Consider the following 17040-nt stretch of genomic DNA (forward strand, 5'->3'; position numbering starts at 1 on the left):
CCCTCTTGAGATAAGCATGGCTGCTCAGTCACTCTACCAACTTGTGTAGTACGGGCCTATACCAAAGGTTGGGTTACCTATTGCAAAGAGGATACGGCTGGTGTAGCCTCCCCCAGGGTTACTACATACAATCTTGCCTAACAGCACGTTATAAATACCATATCATATCATATCATAACGCCATTAGCAACTGTGTGATACCCTACATGGGTGCTAATGTTTTGTTTTTGTTTTTTTTTTAGATAAAAATAAACTTACCTTTCCTGTGCAGGGCCACTCAGTGGTACTGAAGGCTGCAGTCCATTTTCAATGTTAGTGACTGTAATGTCATCAACATGAAAACAGACTGAGGGACCACCAGCCTCCTTTGGTATTTGTCCCCTTCCTCTAGTCCACATTTGAAAAACTCGAATTTCTGGGATGCCTGGCTGGTGGATACAGCAAGGGGGTATCACATAGAATTTTTTGGGAGAACCCATTCAAGCTGAAAAAACACAAGGCGATCCAACGAGAGATATTGAAATTGTTATGGAAGAAGGACATTTTCCATTGTCCACTGGTTTCTCTAATTGTTTTCAGCAATATATTTCTGGATCGGAAAAGTATCAGTCATTCAATCAGTTTTCAACCTTTGCAATCTCTATCTGTTTTTGCTACATCATCACTTTAAGATGGAAGTGACTGCATGGTTGAGAGATGTGTTGAGGCCAGGTGATCTCAAAGATGCCCATTTGATGGTTCCAATTGCTTCCAGAGCACCAGACATTTCTAGGTTTCCTTTGGCTTGGGCAAATATCCAATTTGTCTTTCCTATCCTTTGGTCTCTCTTTAGCTCGTTGGTGTTTTTCCAAGCTACTTTGGCCAGTAGTCCGTAATTTAAGCAGCAGGGCTATTCGGTTACTTGTTTATTTGGACAATATTCTGATTGTGACCTCTTCTCAGGTCCTGTAAAGAAAGATCTTCGAGCTACCGTCAATCTGTCTGCCTCTATCTTTGTGAAAAAAACAAACCACTGACAACGATCCTAGACAAAGCGGACATCGAAATAAAAACAGAACTACTCCATAAATGGATTGCTGGTATGATCAACAGGACCTCAAAGAAAAAACCTCTCACACCATCATGCGAAAGAGCAACAGCAAAATGGTTTACTCTGCTATGCTGCACCATGAAAAAGGAAAAACAGGAAACTTGAATTAGAATGGAGAGAAAAAACAATCAGGTGAAGAAATTACGACTCCTGTGACAAATCCACTCATACAAGAAGGAAATCCATAAGGCCAAAAACAAATACTATGACAACAGAATTACCAAAGCCATCAACACTCAAAAGGAATGGTTTAAAATCATACACGAAATAAGAAACGCTCCTGGCTGCAACAACGTTCAGATACCTTCACTAAAGCTATGCAATGACCTTGCAGACCACTTCAAAGTCAAAATCACCTCCATCCAACAAATTATACAAAGCAGACCAATCAACTCAACATGCGACCCGTCCTGCCATCCGAGGAATCACCAGAACAAACTCTGAAGTTTCCCCTATTTATCAGCAGAGACATTCGTCAAACTGGTAAGCAACAGCAACAAAGCAGCCTCCCCCATGGATCCATGCCCCCCAGACATACACAAATCGATCCTCACACAAGGAACGCCCATAGAAAAGATTTCTCTAGTATTCTATCAATCACTCTCAACAGGGAAAGTACAGCAATCATTCAAAGTGGCATACATCAAGCCGCTCCTCAAGGACACAGCAGGAAACCCGGAAGACCTCTACAACTAGAGACCCATATCCAACATCCCAAACCCAGCTAAACTACTCGAGAAATACGTCTACTGAATAACACAAGTATTCATAGAGGAGCACCAACTGTTGGACCAAGCAAAGTAGACTTCAGACTGATGAGGGGAATGGAAACGGCATTGCTCTCAATCTGGGACAATCTAAAGACTAATGCAGACTCAAACAAAAGCGCAGCTCTAATCCTTCTGGACCTCTCTGCAGCATTTGACAGTCAACCATGAAATCCTCATCGGGAGATTTGAAGAAATAGGAATCATTGACACAGCCCTAATATGGAGTAAATACTTCCTAACAAACAGGACAGAAACCGTCTGGATCAAACCTTTCAAATCTACTTCCAGGGACTCCAACTGCGGAGTACCACAAGGCTCATCCTTCTCCCCATTGCTCTTCAATATATACCTGATGCCACTAATCAAACTCATCAAAAAACACGGCCTCACATGCTACAACTATCCAGATGACACTCCGATCATCTACAAAATACAAGATACACAGGGAGAAAATAAAACGTTGAACAGCTGCCTACAAGAGCTATACAGCTGGATGAACACAAACAGCCTCAAACTCAACCCGGGCAAAACTGAAATAATTATCATAGCCAAAAGCGAAGAAAACAACCACCACATCCCACGGCCAACAGAACTGGGTACCGCACCAACTCCATCAACGATAATAAAATACGTGGTAGTCTTGATGCAAAGTACTAATACTTGAACCACAAGTAAATACCATAATCAAGAAATGCTTCTTCCTGCTACACACAGTAAAAAGGATCCTACCATTCCTCTCTTTCACCCACAAAACACTCACCATCATCGCACTCATCATGTCTAGAGTAGACTATGCCAACATCCTATAACTAGGAATGCCAGAACGACTGTTAAAAAAACTTCAGGTCATCCAGAACGCTGCAGCAAGACTCCTGCTCAGACTACCAAGAAGAGAACACATTACCCCAGTGCTGAAAATGCTACACTGGTTGCCAATAAAAGAGAGAATAAAGTACAAGACGATGTACATAACGCAGAGAGCAGTCCACGGACAGGGAGCAAAGTTCCTAAAGAAATAACCATCTACCACGCGACAAGATCACTCCGATAAAGCAACGACCTTCGTCCAGTACCAACAGTTTACAACAAAAGAAAACTAGGAGTATCCTCTTTGACTCACCTGGCAACCTTGACCGGGAATAACCTACCAAAAAACATATGCAACACAAGGGGTCATTTGGAGTTCAAAAAACTACTCAAAACATGGCTCTTTGGTCCAGATTCAGGAGGAATCAACTAAGAAGAAAGGACCACAACGAAACTAGGAATACCCATGTAGGAAACTATAATCCCTAACATGCCCTCCATTATAAAAGCAGGGGTGGGTGCGCACTGCCCAGCCAGGCCCACATCCACCTACCCTAAAGGATACTGGGATAGGTGGGGACAACCAACAGGATGGACAATAAGGGACAAACGCTTTGACCAAAACTACACCTGCTACAGTGCTGGGGAAGTAGCAGATAAGAGCTAGAAACACACACCACTGGGGCCATACATAAGAGAGCTCCCACTACGCAGCTTGGCTAGGCGGTAAAAGTAGAGTACCAAACACACAAGATAACTATAGGGGTTGGGCGCAGAAACGCCAAGAAAAAGTGGTAAGAAATCGTCAAATACTTGAAAACCATTATAATCGTACCTTAAAATTTCAACTTTCCGCATACTCAACATACAGAAACTCACACAACCACCTCTTTGCACAGCAATCCACACGCTCTTCACCACATTGCAACAACATACTAACAACACATAACCCGCCACAACAGTACATGGGAATTCTGGCACCGATCAAAAATCGCATGTACGTTCAGCGAACGGTGCAAACCGAACCCAAAGCGGCCAACAGGACATCACAACTCTCACTTTCCTATTCCGACTACACCCTACCAACTCACCCCTCTGCTCCCCTCCCTCTTGACACCCTCCTTTTCAGATCTGCCACAGCACCTGGGGACCACAGCAGTAGTGATGATGCATGGTACAAATACCTTTAACATTAACATCCATTAGGACAAATCAAATGTTCAACCTTCCCAGACATTGCAGTTACTAGGATTCATGATTGATTGCATTTCCCCAATAATATGTCTTCCCATGATGCGGGTGCAAGTGATCAAACAGTAATTAGTTTAGGCTCTGAGGCCTTCCTTTGGCATCAGTTGGCATGGTTTTAGGCCACCTGTCGGCATCCATTCAGGCTATTGTTTCGACTCACTCCCTCCTTACCGGGCTCTCCAGAGGCTGAAGAATCAAAAGCTATAACAAGACGTAGATTGTGCAGCTTGGGTATCACTTTCTTCAGAAGTACATGACACGTTGAGATGATGGCTCCAGCAAATGGACACCTGGAACCGTAGTGATATTTTTGGTATGGTGCGAGTTTTGTCTTAAGAGTCTGATGCCATTGTCAGCGGGTAGGGAGCTTGCTTCGGTGGGACATACATTTGAGGTTGGTGGTCACAAGAGTAGTCAACACTGGACATAAATTGTTTAGAAATTAATTCAGTCTCCTTTGTGATTCAAGGTTTTGCAAAACGCAGGTGATGTTGTGCTTCACAATTCGTATGGACTGCCGATCCACATTTCAGCACAAAATCCAATAATCTCACGGAGCTAGCAAAACAATTTTGGAGTTTTTGCCTGCCGTACCAATTGAAGGTTCAGGTCCTTTCCTGGGTTCCTGGGGTGTCCAATGTAGTGGCAGTTCCTCACACTGGTGGGATCCTGGGGAATGTTGCCTCCTCCCGAAGCTCTTCCAGTCCCTTCAGGATATCTGGGGCCATCTCAAGTCGATCTCTTTGCACCCTGCCTCTCTGCACAACTCCCATTGCTTTTTAGCTCGAGGCCAGATCCCAATGAATTGGCAACAGACACATTCCTACAGACTTTGGCCCCTTATGTCATATATGCATATCCCCCATTTACACTTATACCAAGGGGTTCTCTTGCAAGTCCACAGACAGAGGGCTTGTCTGGTCTTAGGCACACTTCTTTGGCGTCCCCAAGCCAGGTAGCCATTGGTCCTTGACCTGTTGCATGTGTACTTCCCGTGGTCTCCGCTAGCCTACAAGAACCGGGCAGGAGGAGGCACCCTTGCGTCGAGGGAGGCTCCCTCCGGCTGATAGCATGGCAGATCTAGGGAATCAATGGGCCCCTCCAGGGCATTTTGCTCTCAGCTAGATCCATACAAGGCGGCATGGGATTGCTGGGTTTACTGGTGTTATAAGTGGGACTGGGATCCCCATCAGGCCCCTGTAGAAGCAGTGGTTAATTTGTTGGTAGAGCTGTCAGTCTGTCTCATACCAAAGTGTTAATCTCTATCATTCAGTCATTTTTAACTCCCACTATATGTTGGATGGTTTTATGTGGGGGAACATCATCCTTCGGTCTGTCGCCTGCTAAAAAGAAGTAGGAGTGGCTGCTGCCCCTTCAGAGCGGTATTGTAGACTCTGGGACATCAATGTAATGTTTTCTCTTTTTTGAAAGGTGGCCAGCAAATAAATGCCCAGTCATCGTTTCAACAGTTGTCTGCTAAATTGGTGACGTTAATGTGTTTAGCTACCTTTCATCTAATGGCTGATATTCGAGCATCTGAGCTTATATGTCTAGTATCAACTAATTCTGGGTTTTCCTTTTACTTGCATAGGCGTACTAAGACAGGTTCAAAGATGATTGACACTTACAAATAATCCTCAATTGGGTGTATTGAAATGTCTATAGCAATATGGAATTGCCCCATCGGTCTCAAAAACTGTGTGGGTACCTTGTGCCTTGTGATACTTAAGCCATTCCAACCAGTTTTCTCCCTCACCTTGGCCAGATGGGTAAAGAATGTTATGGAGGGAGGCTGGGTTGCATACTGATTGTTTTGGTGAACATTCCGTCAGGCTTCCAAAACCTTTTTGGCTGGAGCATGCCTAGAGGATTTCTTAGATCAGCTGATTGGGCTAATGCTAGTACCTTTTACCAGTCTTATTGTGAACCTATTGTGCATGCGTCCATGTGAGTCCTGGTACAGCTTTGAATTGTGCATAATACGAACCTTGTGCCATGCCTTAGAATGCTGATTAGTCCTAGTTTAGGATGGACAGTTGCGATTCAATTAATGTCAGGGAGGTGAGTATTGCTCCTCCCAGTTCCTTTCTTTGCCTTTTAATATGTTTCTGATTTTCATGTTTTAGATGCAGGGTATGGGGAAGGCAAGAACTTTTTTTGACCAGACTCATCCGACTCCTCTGGGGCAGTGAAGCAGTTGCAGTCTTATCTTTGGGGCCTGCAGCAGAAAAGAGGCCATCAGGCGAGATGCAGGAAGTCTTATGGACTTGCAGCCCTCTGAGTGGAGGAAGCAGAGAAGAAGGAAAAGAAGCAAAACAGGATGGGAGCAGTAGTTCTTTGTTTTTCTTGCTGCACATTTACTAAAAGAAAATAGTTCTGCATAATACTTTCCTCTGTACCATTATTGGAATCACGACTGTCCTTTGTAAGCTAGGACTAATCAGCATTGGACAGTGCACTGGCAGGCAGACCGAGATACAAAGCAGCTATTTCATTCGGATTAGCCTGTACTCTTCTCAGACCCCTTACAGCCCAACCTGATTTTACCTCATGGAACAATCTCCAACTCAACTAACAAACAAAATTGAATTTCGGAATTTTCCAAAACTACATGCGCCTTTGTACAACCAAATATTCGAGTTGCAGAACATGTTTGTCATCGTAAAGCAATTGTAGAAAAGGCCTGAAGAGTACTGTCACATACTGGTACAAAACTCAGATGTTGAATCCAGCCTGATTTACACTTATTAACACCATACTCACAGCTACTACTACCAATAATCCAACATTGTAGTGTGAGTGTTGTGAAAAAAATAAGCAACAACATTCTGTGTATTATGTACTTAGTGATTAAAGCATACAAACCTTTTTCACAGTCATTTGTCCAATATAATAATGATGTGTGGTTATTATTATGTTTTCAAAAAAAATGTTCTTTGATTCCATAAACAGCACCACAGACCCTAATTGGTGGTATGTAACTCCTTTCCCTTTCTCGCAGTGGTATTTTGAAAGAGTAGAATAGGAGTGCAACAGACTGCCGATAATGGAATGATTTCAATAAATACTGGAAGTGACCATTCAAAATGAACATTGTAAAAAGATTACCTTTACAATGTTCATACAATTAAATATTTTCATTGTTTATAGCTTATTTTGCAGAAAAACACATGCACCAACCCCTCCCCCCCCCCCCCCGTCACGATATCAGTGATTTATCTCTGTGGGTTCTGCTTTCAGCAACGGCTGGGTTGGCTCCAGCAAACGTGCACCAGGAAACGTGACTACCACCCAAGAAGAGAGCGACAGAGGCAGGCTGAAACAGTGCACCAGAGAGACAGAAAGCGAGAGAGAATGAGATAGAGCACATAGAGTGAACAAGAGAGAGGGAGCAAGAGAAAGAAAAAAGAGAGAGAGCCGTGGATTAGCATATGACATGTCACATAAAGTTAAAAATAATAATAATACAAATATTTAAAATAATATTCATTACCAAAAAATGTCAAATCAAAACATTTTACAAGTACTCACGAAGACATGTTGGTGATGGAATCCAACCATTCTCAGTACACCTAATGGAACCATCTGCATCGCCATTAGATGTTGCAAAACCTTGATAGCAGTAAAATGCAATCACTCGTCCTTTTTGCATTGGAAAATACTGGCCTGGGAAGTTGTAATGGCCCCAGCCGCTTACTCTGCCATTTTCAATATCTGGAAAATCACAGGCTTTGCCTAAAGATTTCAAAAAATTCAAAAACAAAAAAACAGAAGCCCTTTAAATGAGGAACACCTTCGTTGAAATCACATTAATTTGCCATGAGTAAGTGCAGAGCAACAAATTATTCTAAGCAGTAAAATAAATTGAAAATATTGAATAAACATTTCAAAAATGATGATTTCTGACCTTAGGAGGCAGGTCCACTGGCTGCCCATTAGGCAGAGGATCATCTTTAAAATCCTCTCCCTCACCCATAAATGCCTCCATGACCTTGCTCCCCCCTACCTTGCCCAGAGAATTTCACGACCCACCTCGGCCAGGCCCACTAGATCTGCCTACACCAACCTGATTTCTACTCCCAAGACTTGTAGAGTACGTGCGGGCGGCTCGAGCTTCTCAGCCCTAGCAGCCTCACACTGGAACGCCCTACCTTCGCTCCTCAGGGGGATTGACTCTGACCTAGCCTTCCGCAAAGCCTTAAAAACCAGGCTGTTTGTCTAAACCTTCCTGCCTTTATATTTACAGGCTTACGAACGTCATTTGTAACTATGCTCCGCTCTTCTCTCTGTAACTAAGTACCTTATGTTTCCTATGTTTACACAATCTTGCTGCTTACGCCTTCATGTAATAGCGCCTCGATGTCTATGGGCTGCAGTGCGCTCTATAAATGTAAAAATAAATAAATAAATAAAATACTTTCCATTTAAGAAATAAGATTTAATCGAAAAGAAAATCCCGAGCAAGCACGTACATAATTTTTAATATTACACCATGTTATGCTAGATATGTGTTTAGCTGAAATAACAATGAAAGGAAAGATGTTACATTATTGTAATCATTTTTGTGATTATGTCTTTCCTAGCCAGCCATTAGCAATGATTTTGCTTACTGGATTATATACCCTCGCCCAGTGACGTCATGGCAGGGGATTACGGAATTCATAATCAACTGTAAAGCCATCACAGCAGGGGATATGTTCTCTTGTCAGGATGTTCTTTATCCTTTCGGTTTGCTGTGGGGTGGGTATTTTTCATGTTGTATATCGTACTTTCATACCTCCCCCTCTAATCCCCTGGGAAATCTGGCCCATGCAGACAGGGCAAAGGTGGAAAAGAGAAGCAGGGGGAGTACACAACATACAACTACAGATGGGCAGCTTTCCACTACAGGGGGTATTCTATCTCGGGGTTCAGAGTCACGTTATGGAAAACCTTTCAATGACATTTCTACCCATAGTTCATCGCTGCTCTTCAATACATCTATGTGTAATGTAATAACAATTACCAGAACAGGACATGGATTATGTTTCCAGAGTAGACCTGGAACTGAAAGCACCAAGTTCAGCAATTGACTCAGACAACAAATCACAAAAAAGGAAATGACAAACTTTGGGAATGATAATTAATGCAATAATGAATCTTTATTTTAAGGTGCCCTGGCATCATTTCAAGTCAGACTCAGACTAGCCTACAGAGCTCTAGGGCAATATCCAAACCAAAAATGCAAAATGCTAGCGTGGGCCACTCTTTCTGGTTGTGGGCCACTTTGATCAGTTACTTCACTATGCAGCTAGTAGTTTTCACCATTGTTGCTGAATAAATAGATTGCACAATTTGCATTACATTTTTATTGAAAAACTCACCTGGGCAGTATTCTAACAGTACGTCACAAAAGGACTGAATTGCCATTTGCAACTGGGGGCCCAGTTTTTATTGGTGCCTGAGACATTTTTATGCCCCAGTCAGACGCTGTTTTAAGGTCAGCGGTGTCAGCAAAATGTTGCAGTAATTCTATTACTGACACTTTTATTGGCAGTAATGAATTACTGCTGAATTTACTGATTCACTAAACGAGTTTGGCCAGGAAGGGAAGGATTTTCTTCCAGCATGTAAATCCTTCACTTTAATGCCAAAAATTGCCAGATTTATCACAGCAGAATAAATGCTTACAGTAAATCCCCATAGAGCCATATGGACTACAAAAATGGGGACTTACAACGCCTAGCATCACTAAGGACCGCATCAGGAGTTGAGCGGTATCCTGCCGGAATGCCGCTCAACGCAATTAATGTTACCGCCACTTGGTCAGGCAGTGTTGTTTCCAAATCACAAGTAGCGGTGTAAGTCCCCATTTTTTGTTGTTGTCCATAGCACTCAATTGGGCCTTTTCAGCACAATACAGTGGCAGTAATTGCGCGGTGGTAATTGGGCCAAAAATGAGCGGAAAGTCAGTGCATTCACCTCCAGCTCAGAGCTGGGGTTGAATCCTCCAACTTTCCCCCAAACTTGTGATTAGGCAGTGCGGTAATGCGGCGGCAACACTATTACCACTGCATTTTTACTGCACCACCCCAACTCCTGATGAGGCCCTAAGAGTCTCATGGTAATTCAATAGGGCAGAGTGGCAGTACTGGTAACCAATTGTGCTCATTAGGCAGATTTACTGCAGAATTACTGCCAAAGTCGTGATGAGGCCCAGGCCAAAAAAAGGCAGAACAAGCTTTTCTATTATCATGACACTCTACTCTTTAATTTGAACCCCTTAAATGATGTGGTTATTTACGCAAAATGCAAAACCCTATTTGAACTTTTTAATGTGTCAGTGAAGTGATTGCTCCAAAATGATAACAGCACTGGAAGTGACAACTAAGGCTTGGTTTCCCCATGGCTGTGATTCTTCGGGCCGGCAAGATCTTGGAGGTATTAGTGGCAGCTCAAAACAGTGTCTAAAACCACAAGCATGTTCAGAATCACAGGCTACACGAGTTTTACAGTGGCATAATAATCAACACCCAGTGAGATTAAGCTGTCTCTGGGATGTTTGATGGCCCTATCGAAGGCCCAGTTCCCTTTGCTTATTATGGGGTTTGTCAGGCTGTAAGAGCAGGAGAGTACAGGGCAGACTCTGAAATTGTGTTATCGGAGATATTCTGAGGATTTTGGTGGATGAGAGTGGTTTTTCTTGCCAGTGTATTAATTTGTAATACTTCTTAATCCATATTTGAAGCTAATGGTTTGCATTCTAGGCCTCTTTTGTCATCTATCATTTATTAGCCTCCGATGGTGACATCACTTCTCTCCCGGCGGTGATGTCGCCCCATGGGGCCAGGGACAATAGCCGTTTACCTGATACTGATCCTGGGTTTGGCTATATGAGTGGGGATCACATGGAGGGAGCCAGCTTCCGGGAGTGTATTATGGCATCATCGGGCAAGACATGGTATCCCCCTTTTTCTTTTGAGGATACCCATCCATGCCCAATCCCTTGATGGCATATTGTCATACCTCCCCACATCCACCTAAGAAGGGTATTAAAAAACTTTTCACAAGATCTGTAGGCAAGCTGTCAAAATCTGACTAGCCTATTAAGACTCATTAAAATACCTTCTCAGACTCTACCTACAAGTCATCCAGAACTGCCCTTAAAGACACTTAACCAGACTTTAAATGCAAGTCGATAAGAATGGACTTCCATTCCCATGAATACTAGAATACTGTGACAAGGAAGTTGATCCATGTAATGCAGCTCAATGGAGGCCGAGAGCAGAAGATACGCTCTAGATGTTGCAAGCGCATACCTGCAGCGCGGAAATTTAGGCAAACAAAGCAGCTGACAGAAGTGTGCTGTTTGGGGAGAACGCTGCTCCTCTCAGAATTGACAGAGGGACTGTGGGGCTGGAAAGTGTTCCGTGAAGCCAACCAGCTCATCCACAAGGAGAAGGGAAGCTGACCGCAAGCAAGAATATGCTGTGGAAATGCCAGAAGCAAATGGAAGGCTTCTGGGCGTTTGCAGGTGTTGGAAGGCACTCTCCACCTTAGTCGGAAACGATGCAGAAGAGCCAAGCAGGAATGGTGAGAAGCAGAGAAGCAGATGCAGCGAGAAGGAAGGAACCGCTGAACGACCACATCTGGATTGCCGTGGTAGAAACAGAATATGGCAACAAGAGCCGGTGAGTACACTCAGGGGAAGCAGGGGCACCGGGAGTATTGGCAGGCATGCCAAACACGAATGATCATAAATGAAGCACATGAAAGAACGAGCAAGTGAGCATTGCTTTAAACAGGAGAATGGAACCCGTATCAGAGTCTTCCAAGTTTGTGAATGTATACAATACACATACAAGAGAAGCCCTGGAAGGATAGTATACCAGTCAACTACAAAACAAGATCAAGCAAATATAACAGACTATCAAGTTTGGAAGTGTGTGCGGAACTCACATGAGAAAAGCCTTGGCAGGAGTGTATACCAGGCAAACTAAAGGTGCAAGGAAAATACCCATATAAGAAAATCCCTGGCAGAAGAGTATACCAGGCAGATGCAAGTAGGCAGATGCAAGTGGAAAGGGTGATCTTATATGAAAAGTCCTAGCAGGAGAGTAGATCAGGCAGATGCAAGTTATGAGCATGTTAAAGTGAGAAAGCCCTGGCAGAAAGTATACCGGGCATGATCAAGTTGAACAGTGTGTAAAATATATACACCAAGAAGTCCTGATATGAGCACATCAGGACTAGGAAAAGGCTGTGTAAACACATTAAAGAGGAGAGAAAACCTGGCAGGAGAGTACACCAGTTATTCTAACAAAAAACACAATCAGCCAAGTTGTTTTGTATACCAGCTGTGTTGTGAATCGAGAGAACCCTAACAAACGTATATTCTTGAATAAGAAGTAGAGTGTTAGAGAAATCCATGGAAAGGGAACTACCCCCTAGAATAAGGAACTGTACCCTTCTAGAACTTTTGAGTGCACATATTTTCTTTTTGAACATCTATGCACTACTCAATGCGAAAGACATTATCCTTTTTTACCTTAGAGCTAATTTTGTTAGAATGTGAGAGCCAAAATAGAAAATAGTACTTTGGACATGGGACGGTTTTCCTTTGGACATTCTGACATTGACAGAGCCTGGTTTTGGTTTTAGGTAGGGAAACGCCTCTTAGAGCAAGGTCACAGAGAGGCATTTCCCCATCCCCTTTTATTTTAATAAAAGTCTTTGACCAAAACCATGACTTCCTTGTTTCCGAGTCGCATTCTTGGCTCCTCACATTACCCTCATGAAATGTTTTGAAGAAACAAAAAAGGAAGAATTTGCTCGTTTTCCTGTGCTGCTTTTCACTTTTGAAAAAAGAGGCCTCTTTTTATTTGTATTCCTAATCGGCTTTGTTAGTCTTACTTTTTCTTTTTTTTTTTTTTATTAAAGTGCTTTTGGTTAATTAAAACCTTATACACTACAGAATTTTAACATTAACCATACATAGTTACATATTGCACATAGAAAATCATTAGTCAACACATTTTTATAATTAATTCTTGTTTACAGACTATTTACAAAATGCCTCCCATTACACGCTTCCAAATATAAAAGGCTGCCCCAATAAAAACCTTAATTTCTCCGTCATAAATGACTGACCAAAATTGGTCTGATTCAATTCTTTGCATGTCCCCTACTAAATTTGAGTACCCTTTAGTGTAGTATTCTTTTAAGTTTGGGCAGAGAGTTAGAATATGTCTTACTGTCTCCACCTCGATATTACAGTATCTACACAGTCTTTCTGCTCGAGGAGTTTTTGTTCTTGCCCCGATAATTTCATTACACGGGAGAATGTTCAACCGTAATTGTAGTATGAATCTTCTCATAGCTTTATTTCCCGTGTTAAGCAGATACTGTCTTGGTGTCGCAGGCTTGAGGCCTTGGAGAGCATAAGAGGAATATCTAGACTTTTTGTATAAATAGGACTGATTTTCGCATAAATCCCAGATAAAAGCCTTATCTTTAAGGCTTTTCTTGATGTACATAATGTTATCTTTTCCCATGTGTACATTATATCCTAGGGCTTCTAGAAATGTTAATACTATTTTTTGTAAATTTAACAAATAGGGATTCTTAAATCTGCCTTCACTTTTATTTTTACCTATAAGGTTGAGCAGGTTACCTTCATCCCCATACCCCAAAATTATTCTTAAATAAAGTTTGCAACATTCTATTTTCCATAGGGTCGAGAGGGATATTAGCCCCAATTCGCATCTTATCGCTTGTATTGGTACCGAATTTGGGAGTCCTAAAGCTGGTCTCCAAATCTTCCCTTCAAGTAGATGTAGTTTACTCAGATATTTGCTTTCTACAGTTTCCAGTGCATACAAAATTCCAGGAATAATACAACTTTTATATATCTCGAGTAGACCTTCGACAGAGTGACCTCCTTTACTGGTGATATATTTTCTTATAACTTTCCATTTCTTTACTATTTTAGTACTCACCACCTCTTCGAAAAAATGTATGCAGGGATTGCTCAGAATAGGCATCCCCAAATAAGGGTAGGCCTCCACTACCTCCAGTTTAAAAATGTGTCTTTTGTATTAACGCTTGAGCGTGTGAAAACCATTCATCCAATTTATATTTGCCTGCCTTCCTATTTTTCATGTGCCCAAGCTCCCTCACAGGAATCACAGATAAAGAGGGAAATGGGGTTTATTTGGAGTGAGAGGTAGAGGAGGAGGAAGAGAAGTTTCACTTCTCCAAGGAGGAGGAGATTCATTGACAGGCCTTGGGGTGTGGATTAAATGTATTGTGTGCTTGGTGACATGGGTTCCAGACACCCACATGGAAAGCTGGTATTGACTAAGGTGAGAGGCTCAATTAGGGACAGCTGAGAATTTGAGGAGGAGGCAGGGATGACAAAGTAAGTTTGTCACTCCCATAGGAGCAGGCGTTGTAAAGGAGGTGAAGGAGGCAGCACTGCAGGTGCCCTGCGGGCCAGCCCTAGTCATCCAGCCACTATTCAGATACAGGGCAGAGCACCATGTTTGATGAAATGTGTTAATTGTGCGTGAGTAGGGTTGAGCAGGGTGCTCTGTTGAGTACTTCCCCAGATACATGCAGTTCCAATTTTCAGGTGGGCTCAATACATTTTTCTTACATTACGAAATTACACTCTGTAGGTTGTTCACTCGTTGTGCCCCTTGTATATGAAATATATTTTCTCTGCACCCTAGCCAATGCGTCTCGCAGGCTAGTGTGGGGTTGTAGCTGCTCAATCCACCCTAGCATGTGTGAGATGTATGGACAGGACGCAGGGCTAGATTGCACCACTTATTGCTTTAGCCAAGACTTGGAACAACATGGTCCTAGGCTCAGCACTGCCTTATCGTGGCCCGGATCTCAAGATTGGAGAGCATCAGAGCTGTCCATGCTAGCAGCTTTGTTCGGATTTTCTGTGGAGTGACTGGACTTCAAGACTCAATTTGCTTCTTGGCAACCCTGAGGGACGTGGCAGAGTCAGAAAAGCGGGCGGCGCATGTGAGGTGCTGGCAAAGGATTTGGTGATTGACCAAATCAAAAGCCCCTGAGAGATCAAGTAGTAAAAGCATGGCAAATTTCCCATTGTCTTTCAAAACCTCGATTTGTGTTTTGAGGTCAATCAAAGCCGTTTCAGTCCCATGCTTAGAGCGGAAGCCAGATTGTCTCAGACCAAGAAGATTGTTGACTTTGAGATAGTCCTGGATCTGAAGGTAGGCTGCTCGGTATAGTATTTTATGCATGAAAGGGACAGTAGAGATAGGTCTGTAGTTGGTTGGTATACTGGGGTCTAAGGACGGTTTTTTGAGGAGGGGGATGACCCAAGTGTCCTTTAGATTGTCCAGGACAATACCTGTTTTGAAGGATGAATTTATGAAGGCAGTGATCAAAGGGGCTAGATCATGAGAGGCTTCCATGATAATAGGAGCAGGACACGAATCACATTGACAGTTGGATGGTTTGATTTTGTTGATGATACCTTTGACTTCAGCAATAGTGAGGGGAGAGACGGTAAACAGGGTAGTTCATAGAATTCTGCGCACAAGTGGCGCACGCGGCTGGCGCACAGTGTGCGTGTGCGACTTTCTGCACCAGCCGTGCGCGCTAAAATCCATTTCCACGCACAGAGTATTCATGGATTTGAACATCCAAAACCAGCTGTGGTGCAGAGTGGCGCAGAGACCCTGCAGCCGCGCCAGTTATGCCCCCAACCCCTCCCCGTGCGCCATGTACAGCGCACAAATCCTGTACATGGTGAACAGGCTCACAACCACGAAAACGCCTGTAAAACTCCCCGCGCACCACTCCGAATACACGTACCCCGCTGCGCGGGTATTCTCACACGCGATTGAGCCTGTGTGAGCAGGGTACATGGATTACTGGGGTGCACGGGAAGTTTCACACGCGATTGGGCCTGTGCGAGTGGGGTATGTGGATTACTGGGGTGCACGGGAAGTTTCACACGTGATTGGCCCTGTGCGAGCGGGGTACGTGGATTACTGGGGTGCACGGGAAGTTTCACACGTGGCAGGCCCTGTGCTTGCGGGCTACGTGGATAACTGGGTGCGCAGGAAGTTTCACATGCTGCAGGCCCTGTGCGTGCGGGCTACGTGGATTACTGGGGTACGTGGGAAGTTTCACATGCGATTGGGCCTGTGCGAGTGAGGTATGTGGATTATTGGGGTGCACAGGAAGTTTAACACGCGATTGGGCCTGTACGAGTGGGGTACGTGTATAACATGGTACGGGGGATGTTCCACACGCAGCAGGCCCTGTGCGTGTGGGCTACGTGGATTACTGGGGTGCGTGGGAAGTTTCACACATGATTGGGCCTGTGCGTGCGGGGTATGTGGATTATTGGGGTGCACGGGAAGTTTCACACGCGATTGGGCCTGTGCGAGCGGGATACGTGAATTACTGGGGTGCGCGGGAAATTTCACACGCGATTTGCACAGTGCGTGCGGGGTACGTGGATATGGGGGGTGTGTGGGAAGTTTCACACGCAATTGGCCCTGTGCATGTGGGTACGTGGATTTGGGGGGTGCGCGGGAAGTTTCACACGCGGCAGGCCCTGTGCGTGCAGGCTATGTGGATAACTGGGGTGCGCGGGAAGTTTCACACGCGGCAGGCCCTGTGCGTGTGGGCTACGTGGATTACTGGGGTGCGCGGGAAGTTTCACACATGATTGGGCCTGTGTGTGCGGGCTACGTGGATTACTGGGTGTTAGGGAGAATTCTCTGTTTAGGCTGAATTTCCTAACCTAGTGAGTCCCCCAGCAGCTTTGCTGGATTTTTGGGGTTTATTTTTTTCTCCTGCCAAGAGTGAGACTCGTTTACCCTCACTCTTGGGCATGACTTGAGAGTGTTTCTGTGACTTGCTATGTGCTTATGGGCTATGGGGTATTTTTTCCCCATAGGCTATCATTGGTTTTTGAATGTGTGTTACACAGCACCCTCAGTGCAGTAACACAGGGGTGTCATAGAGACCCCCAAACATAGACTCCACACCCTGGGACTGACTACTGTCTCCCTGGGTCTGTAAAGTCACCATTGACTTTACTAGTCTTAATTTAGGAACTTAACCAGTACAAACCATCATACTGTGGAA

At 43.9% G+C, this 17040-nt stretch overlaps 1 protein-coding gene across 3 annotated transcripts in view; it reads right to left on the reverse strand.

Moving 5' to 3' along the window:
- Nucleotides 1–17040, reverse strand: part of LOC138538019 (coagulation factor XIII B chain-like) — a 792475-nt gene that overhangs the window by 616193 nt on the left and 159242 nt on the right. For all 3 annotated transcript variants that reach the window (XM_069641499.1, XM_069641498.1, XM_069641497.1), the window contains exon 4: nt 7450–7653. In XM_069641499.1, the coding sequence (XP_069497600.1) occupies nt 7450–7653 (204 nt within the window). The remainder of the gene's footprint in view (nt 1–7449; nt 7654–17040) is intronic.

Source organism: Ambystoma mexicanum, chromosome 1q (assembly GCF_040938575.1).
Source record: "Ambystoma mexicanum isolate Mex_15411 chromosome 1q, UKY_AmexF1_1, whole genome shotgun sequence".
Lineage (NCBI taxonomy): Eukaryota > Metazoa > Chordata > Amphibia > Caudata > Ambystomatidae > Ambystoma > Ambystoma mexicanum.